Source organism: Pyrgilauda ruficollis, unplaced genomic scaffold (assembly GCF_017590135.1).
Source record: "Pyrgilauda ruficollis isolate IOZ18807 unplaced genomic scaffold, ASM1759013v1 scaffold40, whole genome shotgun sequence".
Lineage (NCBI taxonomy): Eukaryota > Metazoa > Chordata > Aves > Passeriformes > Passeridae > Pyrgilauda > Pyrgilauda ruficollis.
The window spans coordinates 6,864,069-6,879,292 of NW_024525490.1; the positions used below are offsets into that span (position 1 = coordinate 6,864,069).

At 34.2% G+C, this 15,224-nt stretch overlaps 1 protein-coding gene across 1 annotated transcript in view; it reads right to left on the reverse strand.

Annotated features, from left to right (window-relative positions):
• Positions 1 to 15,224, reverse strand: part of EYS (eyes shut homolog) — a 610,207-nt gene that overhangs the window by 124,174 nt on the left and 470,809 nt on the right. Inside the window, exon 29 of the mRNA XM_041477332.1 lies at positions 11,481 to 11,634. Within this exon, the coding sequence (XP_041333266.1) occupies positions 11,481 to 11,634 (154 nt within the window). The remainder of the gene's footprint in view (positions 1 to 11,480; positions 11,635 to 15,224) is intronic.

Below are 15,224 nucleotides of genomic sequence, written 5' to 3' on the forward strand. Positions count from 1 at the left end.
GAAATCATGTTCAGTATCACTTCCCTGTTCCTTCTGTGGTGAGTTGGCCTCAATCAGCTGCCAGCTGCTCACCCAGCTGCTCTCGCTCCCCTCCCTCTCAACACGACAGTGAGTGTGGAGAAGCATGATGACAAAACTCCTGGGCCAAGCTAAAGACAGGGAGATCACTTACCAATTATCACCACAGGACTCACATGGGGAAAATTTATTTAATTTATTGGCAATAGAATGGGTATGGATGGTAAGAAACATAGAGAAAAATTAACCTCCTGCTCCCTAATCCCCTTTTTTTCAGGCTCAGCTTTGCTCCATTCCCAACTTCTATACCTCCCCCACACAAACAGGGCAGAAGGAGGATGGTGAATACAGCTCAGTCTATAAGAGGTCCTTTCTGCTGCTCCTTGCCTCTCACACCTCCCCCCTCACCCAGTGTGGGATCTCCGTGGGTCCCAGTTCTTTCAGGAAATATCCAACTGATGCAACCCCCACTGCCAGTGCCTGGGCACCTACACTCTGTACTGCTCCTTTCTATAACCTCTGTAGCACTTTGCTAAAATATTAAGTAATCAAGTAATGGTCACAAAATGACAAAGCACCTTTGGATGAAGCTGATCACAGATGTAGCAGCAACATCACTAACTCCATGGAAAATAGATCAGCAATGCTAAAGAGAAAGGGACAGGAGGCAAGTGATACAAAATGGTGAGCAAGCAGAGAAGAAAGTTTCCCAGGCACTTTACAGTCTAAGAAAAAGCCAGGTTAATGTGTGCTTAAAGAAAAACTAATGATAGTGGCAATCAAAGTGGTGAAGAGATAAATAAAATAACTTCTCCCATCTGAATTATTGATACCAAAATATAAATTCCTAATGGAATTGGTGTACTTCAGTTAAAGGAAGAGAAATAATTTCCTTCCTGCGATGTGTTCCACAAATGAGTTTCTTGCAGACTCTCAGAAAAATGCAGTGGATGTTTCTCTCTCTCTCTCTCAGAAAGATGACATTGACATCTCTCTCTTTTTTCCCCTCTCTCTTTCATGACTGTCAAGGAGGACTATTTAATAAATGTATGTGTGAATTTTACTGAATATTCTCTTTAAACAAGTGACTCAGTTTGCAGCACCAAATTTTCTTACTGCTGGTATGCAGAACTAGACCTAAACCAGCTAGTCTTTAAACAAACAGCTGTCTGATGTCCTGTTTTGTTCTTTCTTCTCTGCCTATGTGAAAACTATGTATTAAACATCTACCTGAAATTTATTTAGAAAGCAAGAATTTAGAAAAAAATAAGATTACCGCTATTAAAATTAAATAATAACCCTCTCTGTTTCTTCTTTCCCTCAGCCCCCATGAAAAAGGTTATCTAATGAACTATATGAAACAGTGATCCCCAGGACACCTGATGTATTGTGAAAATTTCTGGTCACAGAGATGGACTGAGTATAGTGAAAAAATATAGATCATGCACCAGAAGCTCAATGTCACATTTTAAAAATCCTTTGCCTCAGAAAATTTAATCTTTTGAATAAATTTCGGAGATAGGTAAATAGCACTCCCACTTTAGAGTTGTCTGAACTAAGATTAGCCAAACTTTTTGAAAGCATATTGAAAATTTGCTGCTGAGCTAGGAGCAGGTCACCTAGACCAAGAACTGCTCTCTTCTCAGCAAAGAGAAAATTCAGCATAATCTCACAGCAGTCTGGACTGCATGACTTCATTGCCTGTTTCATTGTTTGTGGAGCTCTGACATCTAACTTAGAGGCCGTCTACCTGTCTCTGTGGTTATTGGTGCTCATGAGATGAATCAAAAAGAGCCAAATTGGCTTGTTGAGAGATAAGATATATTTTCTTGCCCTTCCCTCTACCACTGCTTTTTTGGACATTAATTCAAAGGCTGGCTGACTACTGGTTTTTATTTTCTACTGATTTTCAATACCTACAGAGCAAATAGTACTTCCTATTGCTCTCAGCTAAGGCAAACCTGAAGAGAATTGCCAATTGTTACAAGCACACTGAACCAATTTTATTTCTGTATTGATCTTCCACATACAGAACAACAGGTTTGAGGAAGAGAATTAAAAAACTGCTTGCTCTTCACAGTTTTATTTTGTTGTTTAGCTCTTCAGAACTCTCAAATACAATAGTGTAAACTACCATCTCACTTAGGAAGAAGGCAACACAGCACCTTCATATGATATTTGGCTTTATACTCTAATGCTACAGTTCCATGTGCTGTGCCACACCAACAGAAAGTAAAACGCTGTCTGAAAAGTCCTCTGTGTAAATCACTGGGTGGTCAGACATAGCTGATGAATTTTAGAGAATTTATATACATTAGAAATTAAAAAAATTGAAAGTATAAAAATATTTAACAATATATATAATATTCTCTTAAACTTTATTATTTTATTATTTCTTCTGTAATCCAGTGACTCCTTTTTTTCCTTCATGTCAATGACATCTGCCCTGTTTCATGCATAATGCCTTGTGTCCCTGCAGCAGTACTGAAATCCCTTCACACTAGCCTGTATGTGAAATGACTGCTATTCCTTCCAAGCAGTCCAGAAGGGCCATGCATCCCACTTCCTCCCTGGAGCAGTGGGAGTAGCCAAATATTTTGAAATCTTTGCTTTTTCACCCAGCCTGACTCAGGCGCAAGAAGATGGAAAAGTGAATCATGTGCGATCACTGTCTATGTAGGGAAACCACGGTGAGTAAGCAATCACGTCAGCAGGACCTGGAATGCAATGCTTATTCAGCACATAGGAAAAATAAGACTGTGTACAAGTCTGCACCATTAAAGCAGTGTCTCCTGTAATACAGAAAGGGAGGGTTCTAAAGAACTTAACATATTTTGGAAATTAAGGTTAAGTTCAGAATTTCCATGATATAACAAAAAATCTTTTACATATGATTTATCTGCAACACTGCAACACTGAAAGGCAAATAATATAATTTTCAAAGCAGATGTACCAGAAAATGGAAACTGGGTTATACAGACTATTAAAACTTTATTCTTTCTATTTTTCTAGCAGAAACCCAGAGATTCTTTGGATATTGGAATTTTAAAATTATAACACATAGCCAAATCTAAAAGTAGAAGATAAGGAAAGGTGTATTAATTATGCTTTATAAGGTATACTTTAATTCTTGCGAATTCACAACTTACTGTCTTTGGAAGACCTGATAAATTATGGCACAGAGAGTCAGCAAAATCTCATAGAGAAATAACTGCTGTTAACAGCATCACTCACTAAGAAAATAATAAATAATTACTGCAATTGTCAACAGCACATTGAAACGTTATCCTCAACGTGATTATTAATCTTACAACTTCTTTTGGAAAATGAAATTTTCTGGTTAATCTGAAAATTACAGTAGCTATTATTTTGCCATGTTTGATAAGAGGGTCTGATAAACAGGGAGGTTTTAGAATTTTCTGAGTTATACAATATTTTAGTCATGCTTTTGAAAGTTATAGCATGAAAACCTAACAATCTATTCACATATCTAATTACCAACATATCTTTAATATGTTTAACAATGACATAATCAACATACATTGGAGATTACCATGGTCATTAAACATCTGATTCTGTTTAAAAATGTTAAAATTGATATGACAAGTTTTTTTAAGCATTCCTCATTAGTCCTTTTCATCTTACCACTTCTGTAGGAAAAAATTACGAAGTAAGTATGCTGTCTTGAACCACTTGGTTCAAGTGGACTTTTTTAAAATCAATAACTGGAATAAATGAAATTCAGAGTATGAATATGAAGGATATCACGGAAGTGTTTGACTTGTACTAGGAAAAAATGAACATAATAAAAACTTCGCTTCAACCTGATAATATCAACCTTCATTATTATTTTCAAGTCTGATCCTCTACATTAGAGAGGGACAATGGTGGGAGAACAATAGTTGGACAGGAATGCACCTTAAACATAGTAAATATCAAAAAAACCTTTCTATTCTACCCCTAGTCTATACAGGCACTCTCACTGGGAAAGTGACTATATAAAATGTAAAGTTGGACTCATATCAAAAAGACCACTGACATGACAGAATTTTCTTCAGAACTATGAAATTGTTTTTCTCTCCATCATAAAACTTTTTTTGTATGTCTTGCAAATTAATTGAAAGTTAAATATCCAAGTCTTTGTGGTGAATGATTGATTATTCTGCATAGCTGTGAGCCACTTATGCCTATCAGCATCTTTTAGGATGAGTTAATTCATCCTACAATGGTAAAAATAAAATACTGTGAAAGTTAGTGCATTTTTTCTGTGTTCCTTGATTTTGCTTTATTATGCTAATTTGAACTCAATAATAAATATAAATACCCTTTAGCAACATTGGTAATTCAAATGAAATATGTTATCCTAAAACAGATAATATGGGTAAAATAACAGTTATCCTTTTTCCTGTAGGAAATACAGTCATCTCTAGCATCTCTTATTCTATCAACTAAAAAGTGATGGATACCTTCAGGAATAAATATTAAATGATGCTCATTTATTTTTTTTCAGGACATGGAAGTGTAAACAGGAATTTACTAAGTCAATTTCTAGTTCATTATTGAAGCATCTTTTTGAGCTAAAGTCAGCATTTCCCCCCAGACAGAATTTGATTTAACAGAATGCCTGATTTGGCATAAAATTTAAATACATAAGATTACTAACAAAATTTAATTTTTCAAATTCCACAATTGACAGGAGATTGGCAGGTGTGCCCTGCTAACAGGACTTTCCAAATAATACTTTCCTGTATTATTTTCTGTGATACTAGAGACATTTACAAAATATATTTATCGTTAAGACTTACAATAACAAAATCTTGAGTTTTAAGTAAGTTTGAAGCTGCAGTAATTTTAACAGAAAAAAGGGGTTATCAATGGGATAAAAGATCGTGAGAAACAAATAAATAGTATTTTGCAAACCAATTTTTCTACTTTTTCAGCTTATTTATCATTTAACACTGACCATTCAGGGAGGTAACCTAAAGAAAAACTGTCAGTTTTCAGCTGTGTCAAAAATTGCTAGTGAGTACTAAATGTCTGAGTACTGCATTAATTTTTACATTTTGCTATAAATCCATGTACTTATACGGACAAACTCCTTTAGATTAACACCTTACTTGAAAGTAGGTGAGGTTAGATGGAGTAAATATGACTCATCAGAATTTTTCTTCAATAATGTAAGTAATCAATGGCTTCATATTTTTTCAAAGCTTTATCTTTGAAATATGGTAAATACACATTGTTTTCCTTGTTGCTTCTATGGTTCTGGGTAGGTCACAGCACTCCAGCTGTGACTCAGAGTTCAGTTCAGCATGGAGCTCTGGATGCCTGATGCTACTCTGTATTACTGAACTGTTAATACAGTTCACTCTAATATCTATGTAGATATGAATAGCTTTGAAAAAGACTGAAGAATACTCACACCTAGCAAGAGAACCTCAAACCTTCTTTAATGCATTGATTTTGGTGAGTAGTTTTAGCTTTTGGAACACACATCCTTGTAGGAGCTCAAATGACATTTAATGCAACTCTGTAATTTGTCCATAAGAAAATACGGCAGATATCACTTATTTTGTGACATAGCCTTTTCATCTGAGGTAAATGTATAATGACACACTATGAACTGGAAGATGAAAATATGATGACATCATATACTGTGAACTGCTCTGTGGCGAGCCACTTTTCATTAAACCATCCAAAACCAGTTAAGGATTTTTTTTCTGTATCTCCTTACAGAGTGTGAGACACAAAAACAAGCCCTTGACTTATTATAAATATGATTTAGCAACAACCATAGCATTCGTGTGGTATTAACCTAACCCTCATACAGAATGCAAACACTATACCAGGCACTAAGAAGAAAACTCTACCCCTGCTGAAACCAGGACAGCCAGCTTGAGCAGGAATGTTGGAAGGACCTCCAGAGGACCTTTTCATCCTAAAGAATCACTTTGTCCTTCTGTGTTCTTGGGTCATTCCTCTAAGGGCAGTTAATATAACAAAATCTAGCATAAACCCAGAGCATGAAGGGTACAGGAATTCAAACATCTGTTCTTCAAGTCAGTGGCTAATGAGCTTGAACAGCCATAGCAGTTGGTTTGTTGGCTTTGACAGATCACTGATGAAATATTGCATGCTGCTGATGAATGAAGGCAAAAAAAAGTTTCAGAAAGTGGTTTATGTTTCTAAACACACTGAATGTTCTCTTCATACACAAAAGCTGAAATTGAAACAAACACAAAAGGTAACCTTTTCTATTGTCTTTATGAGAATCCACTTTCTTATTTGAGTTATTCCAGATAACATGCCACATGTAATCATTTAACTAGCTGATTACAATGTTCCAAATTTTCATTTTAAATTTTAATTGCATACACAAGAATTTGTTTTCATTAGCTTGATTTAATGCATCTCTTATGGGACTGTTTTTAAGACTGAATAGATGTAGTGATAACTTGTGTAAAACTGTAACTTTGATTAATGAAACTGGGATTAAGGCTTTCAGAGAATAAACAATACATAGATGTACAGGTCAAAAGCTTTCCTACCTTAGAGTGGCAAATATGATGATTCTATGAAATTTTCAATTGCTGTAGAAAATGCAGTAAACATAAATTGATGCAGTTGTATATACATCCTTCTAGAAGTAATCACAAATTTTGTTCAAAATTGATTAAGTATAATTAATATCCTACAGCATTTCCAGTTCTATGCAGCACAACATGGGTATAATTCATCTACGTGCTGATTTAAAATTCAAAATTAAGATATAGAGTGTGTAAAATATTCTTTTTTAAAACCACATCTAAATGTGCTTTCCTTAACAGTTTTATGAATTCATACAATAAAATAAAAATTCTTAAATCTATCCCAGGCTGCTTTCACTGTTAATCTTCAAATAATTTTGAAAAGATGAGGTGTGATAAGATGACAGCAATATTGCATGCAGTTGTCATTTACCAAATCACCTTTCCATTTCTCATTCATCACATAATTGATTATGTTGGAAATCAGTGTGGCACGTATGAAACCTAGGCTACATTATGTACCAGCTGAGATACAAAACCTGCTGCTCAGATGTTTCAAAATCATCAAAAATCATCCTATATTTCCAGGCAACTGGTAATTTTGGAAGCAATAGCAAGCAAGATATAAGATAATTAAGTTTGGTTTTTTTTTTTTTTTTTGTTGGTTGATTGATTTAATGTAATTTTAAGTAATACTTTCACACTATGCAGGATACCCAACACCTGTAAATAACAATAAAAATATGCACTAATATGAAAACCTATATAATATGAAATATTATGAATATAATGAAATTAAATAGATAAACACCATGATTGAAAATGAAACAATGTATTGTATGGATAGTGATTTACATATTTTTTTAGAAACACATTTTCAGAATGCACATGTATGAAAAAAACTTTGTAGAGTAGTTCAAGCAACGATTTTCTTCTTCTGTGGAAAGGGAAGGAGTAGAAGTGTAGGAAAAATCATGGACACTGATAATAAAATCATGTAACTAGTACTTAATACATTACACCTGCCAAAGTTTCCATGTGGAGGTACAAAACCATTCTGAGGACTTCCACAGTTCAGAATGTGCCATCTGCTTTTAAAGCTGGAAGACCAAATAATAAACTTCAGCAGCTTCTGTACCACTGCATGGTCTAGATGATAGCTGGCCAAATTAACTGGATAATGTATTTAAATAAACCTTTTTAAGGACAGCTAAAGGTGTCCTTCTCAGCCATGAGTAAATGCTCACATCCATACTACTGATTAAAGTGTTACAGAAAACTGGGAACAACTGCTTCCAATATGTTCACTTGGAAGATACATGAAATGTAATTGTACATAATACCATGACATAGCTCTGTGGCAATGGGCACTATGTTCATTAAATTCCAGAGAAAAATTCTGAAAGTTCTGCAGGTGAATAAGATTGAAGAGTGATGTTGTCACAGGGAAGATTTTAATTAATGATTGCTTGGAATCTTCTAAATTTAAAAGGACCCATTCTATCACATCACATCACTGTGCAGAACAGACAAAAAAAAATTTAGAGACAAAAATCTAAGATGTCTAAAAAAATATCAGTACTCATATTCTAAGAGTGACAATCCACTTTACTATCCAGATAAATCAAAATCATGATCACCTGAGTATTTCAATCTCTTTGTTAAATTTACCTTCCTTCAGCCACTGAATTGAAGAAACACCATTTGCCCCCATGACAGTAATATCACTTTAACCACAAAGCAGAGCAAATTTTACATCAGGCAAATGCATTTCAGAACCTACTCATGGAATGAAATGTGTTTGGATTAATGTTCTTTGAATAACTTTAAAGAACAAATCCATAAAACCAATCCAAACTACATTTCAAGTATGTGCTCAAAGCTTTAACTGAAAAAAACCAGTACATTCTCCATCATGAAATCACAAAAAATTACACTCAAATGAATGCACATTTTCAAACCAGTAATCAAATCATCCTAAAATAAACAGAAATAGAAACACAAATGAAACTGCATCGAAACAGGTTTCTATTTTCTTTAGGCAAGGCAAAAAAATGTAAGCAATCAGAGCTTTATTGACTTTCTTCTATAAAGATGCCATTTCACAAGTGTCATAAAGACAATGACTGAACATTTAAAACTCATTTAATCTTCATCAGGTTTGAGAAAATGGCCATATCTAAGGAAACTAATCATACAGTTAAAAGAAAGCAATAGCTCTAAACTATGGGAATGTATTTGTTTCTTGCACATGTGGATTAAAAAGCGTAAGTTTGAAAAGGAGAAAGTCTGTTTCTAAAGGTATTGGATGTGTTAGTTGTGGTGTTTAACCACTGCAGTTGTAGTTGCATCCAAAACCGGAATAGTTGTCAAATATGATCTTCCAAACTAACTCGAAGTCAAATGTAGCCAATGTATTGTTCCCCTGTTGGAGAGCTTTGAAACAGTAACAAAAAAATGTCATTTATTCTATTCTTTGACTCTTTTCCTGCTTATAGGGGAAAAAACCCACACAATTTTGCAGGTAAAGCATACAGATAGAATTATCTATCTCCAACAGCCTCTGAGAACACAAATCATCAGTTTGTCATGGATTCATATTTTATATGTTATGATACAAGAACTTGGGAGGCTACAACTGCCTTGTCAAGTTTGCTTTTTCCTGTGACAGAGGTTAAGGATGACTGCTGAAGGATTACAATTTTATTGCTGTTTGGTGAAGGATATACTACTCTCTCTACATTTTAGAAGGACTCACAAGAATAATCACAAGTCATTTTGAAGACCAAGCCCATAAACTCAAATTCATGTAAATCCCTACTAGTCACAGTCTACAATGACACCTTGCAAGTTATTTAGTATGCCACTGTTTCAAAGATAACACTATAAAATTCTAGTAAACAAAGGAAATGTGTAAATTGAACTGACAGTATTTTTTAGTGTACCAACACGAAGAATGAGGCCATAAATACAGAGGTGTTAATATTAAAGTAGAAAAAGGAGGGAATAAAATTTTCAGTGTGAACTTGAACTCTACACCTAGAATCAATTTTTTATTTGTCATTTAGCTGCATTTGTTGCTACAATATTATTAGGCTTTGAAATCTGTATGGCATTTTAATGGCTTAAATGTGTGAAACAAAGACAATGCTACCACAGCTGATACAGTGCAGACAATTATCTGACCAATGTCTCATACAAAAGAAGCCTCTGGGATTAAAAAACAAACTCAGAATAGCTGATTTGTATTGAGCTGTATAACTCTATTAAGTATACTCTGAGAGAAAAACCTCTTTATCTGCTAGATCAAAAGGAGGGGAAGTGATATACTTTCCTTTGTAAATTTTATATGCTTTTACAATCTGTACAAAAATCCTAAAATAAATATACTGCCAGCTAATAAGATTTGAATGTATGTTATGTGACTTTGCTGCATTAATACTAGATGTTAACACTAAGCATAAAAGGAAAACATCTCTGTTTTAAATGTAGAAAAAAAGTAATGGAGAGACCTGTGGCTGAAAAGAAATAAAAGATAGAAAGAAAACAGTTTCTTAAACGGCAGCTCCTATTAGCCTTCCATACATTGAAAAGAGGATTTATATTCTAATAAGTCTAAAACAAGTTCTAACAAGTTTCTAAAAGAAGCGATAAAGCTCATGGGTTAAGCATGCAATCTAATAAAATACGCTGAACATTCTCTTCTCCCCATATCAATCTACTATATATAATGAGATCAACAAACCTCTGCCATTTCAGAATTTATCAACATTTACATCACAGAGAAATAGCTCAGAAGAAAAACAAAAAAGTTTCTGATTTTGCTTTGATTTTTCTTTTTTTGACAGTAAAAGGCAATTTTGAGAAGTCTAACATGCATGTTTAATGGTAACTTTTGCAGCAGTCTCCTTCACAGACTGTCCTCTAACAGCAAAAATAGTCCTAGCTAAGGTTTTCTTTAATTTCATAATTTGTGTATTACATTCCCTCACATGACAAATGTTTACAGTTCAGGTGCAACAACTAATACTTAATAATACTTAAATGATGTAAAAAAATATTATCTTAATCACAGTAATTTGATATTTTTATGGGTCAGAATTATTTCTAAACATTTCTGTAGTAAAGATTGAATACTTTACTATTATTTAACCTTATTAATATAAATATAACAAAAGACCCTATATTATTTCTGTTTTACTGCTTACCTATCTTGCACATATGAAATTCCATGACTGGAAAAGAGTTAATTCATTACTAAAGCATGATACCAATACTGATCTCAAAATGATAAATGAACCATTTTGAGAACTATCACTTGTACAAGATGAAAAATGACAGCAGTGATTAGCCACTCTTGTATAACCGTGATAGTACAGTGGCAAATGTAGATATGACAACTTTTAGAATCATAGTTGTTTGGATAAGGCTTTTAAAATCACACCAAGTCCACCCTGTAATGTAAGATGCTGTTAGCATGCCCATTTTTAATTTATCTTAAGCATCTTAAGACTATCTTATTAGTCTTATATTTAGCACTAAATCGTGATGACAAATCTAATTTATTCAATGTGTTAATTCAATGTGTTAATGAATAAGTATAAAATATGAGAGCCCCATTTGTAATTTCAAAAATTATGTTTAAACTGTTTCAGTTCTCAAACTGACATAATCTGTATCTGTAAATGTATCTGGACTTTGCAGACTTGGAAAGATTCATAATTTCTCCAAAGGACTGCAGTAATCTGTGTGAACTAAAATGTATTTTCAATCAAGGAGAATTGAAATTAAATTATATTTTCAACTTTATGAAAAAAGTTACTAAATTTGCTTTCCAATTTTACTTGCCTTTTTATTGTCCAAAAAATGAGTGAAATTACAGTTTATTGCTCAATAGAGATGACTAAAACTCTTTTAGTGTAACCCAGTTCTTACCTTATTGTGATAGGGATGAGGAAACCCTTGCTGACAGATTGGTTCAGGGATACAGTCAGAATATTCTGAGAGTTTCCACAGCCTAATCGAACTGTTGGTCTTCCCTCCACAAGATACAAGTGAAGAAACTGCTCTCCAAAATTTTTTTCGCCAGCTTTGAAAACAAAAGTGAAGATAGTCACACTTCTGAAAGTGTAGGACCTCACAGAACTAAATCACACAACTGGAACACCATCATCAGACACTATGCCTATGTGACCTTGGGGACTCTTCTGTCCATATGCAGGACTCTTCTTGAATGACTGTGAGAAAAAAAAAAATCAGATTGTAAATCTCTATATTTAGCTGATAACAGTTAAAAGTAAAAGAAAATAACTAAAAGACAAAATTTACTTAAAACCACTGCAGTGGCATCGACCTTACAGAGATCTTAATTAGTTAATTGAACTTCTCTCTGTATCCAGCAGTGTCATTAAGGCAGCAAAGGTGACAACAAAAAAATTCACATTCATTCAGCTTTTCAAATAAGTTATAGAAAACAAAAATCATAAGAAGACAGCTTTTATAATAGATTTAAAGATTATGAAAAAAATCACCTTTCCCAATTAATGATGTATTTCAGACTTGAAGAGAAGAAAAATTATTTACAAAACACCAAACATACTATTACTTGAACTCTTAAAAATATGAATGAAAAATATGCTTAGAGTTCACTTCCACTAGATAGCATATTGTACATTGTAAAAATAACAGCAAAATATTTAAGTGATGAATGATACATGGCTCTTCTACAAAAAAAGGACTGACACCTACAGTTTCAAAAGATATTGAGTGAATTTGTACTTTGAATTTAACCGCAATTTACTTTTCATAAAAGGTAAGACAGTTCCTGTTTACAATTTTTATTCACCTTTAAGACAAATAGTTAAAATGTTAATCTGTTTTTTCACTGTATTTTACTATGTTTAACTGAACTAAAAAAGACTCACTAACTGTGTCACGAAATGAAAATACTGCATGTATTCTTTGATGTACTACTGCCTCTGAATAGGAGGCCCTGGGTGCTGGCATGGGTGTTAGACAGGGAGAAATCTCACGCTGGCATTTGGGGGACCCTTGGCTGTGGAGTGCCTGGATTTGGGTGTGTGAGTCTGAGTGAGTGCCCATGAACCACGAGCAGGAGGCCCCGGAGTGGGTCAGCAGGGCTGGGATCTGGGCTGGGCTTCACCTGCTGGGTAGGATCTCCCAGGCTTGGAGCTGCTGCAGGGGGCCACAGGTCAGAAGAACCTTTCTTATTTTTATTCAGAAAGGTAAAAAAAATGAGGCCATTCTTGGGACTTAGAAAATATACTAATTTGTGAAAACAAAATAATCAACTTTATTTTGGAGGGCAAAACAAAAACCAAAAAATGATCCTTTAGATCAGAGAGAGACAGCAGTGCTTGCAACTGCCTGATCATTTCCTTTTGTATAGTTCCTAGCAGAAACAGTTCACAGTGTAAACTCCCTCCTTGAGAGCAGCTTTCTAGTCAACATTGCATTTCTTCAGTCTGTTACAAATCCTGATGACCTACTCAAGTCTTTTATGCTTAGACATATTTTGTATTCTGCATACCTAATTAACACCAAAGCTATTTTAATTTGACTGGATTTCATGCCTTTGGCTTTTACAACTTCCTTCTACAATAGTCGGATAATTCTCTTTCAAAATATATTGCACTATCGCACTGCTTTTTAACCACCACATAACTGAAATACACACATATTGTACTTTTTGTTTCCTAGTCTTCTCCTCTCCCTGCACATGCCATTCCTGGCATTTCCAATTTCTACCAGTAAGTAGGTCTGTAAGTCACATTGATTCAGAGAGAATGAAGTGGATGTGTATGTACATGTATAAAACATGTCTTGAAAAAGTGAAGTTACAGATGAACAGCTTGTTTCCCTTCTCCCTGTGACTCTGTCTGTCTATTCACATTGCCCACTAGTAAAAACTTGGAAGCAGGTCCTCATTATTACCAGTAAAGTAAAAAATCTGGGACAGCTCTCTCAAAGGCAGCATTACTTCTTGAAGCTTCAGTGAGTGTTGCTGCTTGAACTTCAGGCTAGGGAGCGCTTTTAAGTCACACTTACAGGTGACTAACAGCATTCCTCACATTATTTGCTAGGTGGTATGAAATCCTTTGAAAGGACAGTCCTTTAAATCTTTCTACAGTGAACATGAGGAGTCAGAGAATTCTGTTCTGGCGATGTGAAAGAGCATATACTACCTAGTGCATATGATGGAAGTTACCTTCATGGGAAAAGCTCAAGTCATAAGCAAAACAGACAGGCTCTGGGAAGAGACAGAGATCAGAAAATATCTGAGTTAAAAACCTAGTCGGATATTAGGGGTAAATCATCTTGACCTTAGTAGAGATTATGTGAGGGGTTCCGGCAAAAGAATCTCAGCAATTATCCCTTCACAGAAAACGGTGAGCTGGAAGGTTATTTTTGTACACCAGTATGTCAACAACCAGATGGCCATTGAGCTTAAATGATTGCCTATCTAAAAGACAGATTTGAAGTCCCATTAAAATATGGGATAACCTTTATTAAGAAAGAAAATATATTTTGGCACAGAGGAAGGATACTGTGAAATGCTCTACCTGAAAATGCCAGACGAAATCAGAGACAAAGAGACTGCAACTGAAACATCTGAATGGCCTCTATTTAGTTTCTTAAGAGTAAGGAGAATATGGGAAGATCTGGGGAGCAGGGCTTCAGAGAGAAAAGGAAATAATTTATGAGGCCAACTCATGAAAAGAGAGCTGTTGTCCTTAAGGAATGCTATAAACATGGGCTGTGATATCTGAAATCCAATTGTCAGAAGTTATAGGCTACCATATATAGCAGAAGCTAAACAATCTACCCTTGAAGGGATTGTGAGCAGCATTATGCTGACTCTCTTAAAAATGAAAATGATGAAGTAAAACTTTACAACTGTATCAGGTTTTTATGATCACTAGCAATTTATTTTGCTTTGTGGCTAAATATCACAATTTGCTTTAACGTGTTGATGAAATTTAATCATGCTAACAAATAAAATACTTAAGGAATAAAATAGAAATTTTATGAATGCATTCTGTAGTCAACAAATAAATCTTCTCAAATGATGGCTAATCTTTATTGGCACAAATGTAATTGTCACATTGCATCAATAATTTAAACATAACCTAACAGCAAAAATTCCAGAGAGTTTTAGTCCATTTGCTGTTAACATTCTTTAATGTATGTATTTCTTGAATACATACTGAAATAATTATGGAAAATGTCATTATTAAGAATGTAAATGCATTTTTCTATGTATTAAGACAGATGTATGTATAGTAATTTTCTATAAATCACACATAGACTTCTATGATATCCTATCTCTTTCCCCCTTTTTTAAACAGAAAACCTATTTTTGGAAGCATCTAAAGTCCTTAGTACTTGTTAATTTCAACCAACGATCGATGAAATTCTTGCTAATAAAGGCATCAAATAGGAAATTTTTTTAACAACAGAATGGTACAATTTACTAAAGTGACATGCCATAACATAGCACATGTTATGATTCTCATATTCTGCCTATTGGTTAGCCTACAAGCAAGCTTACTTCCTGTGTTCTCTATATTTATTTTATTTGTCTTATATATATTTGCAATAACTGCTAAAAGGTATTAAAATAATGCATTGATATTTTCTGTGTTCTGTTCTTTTTAT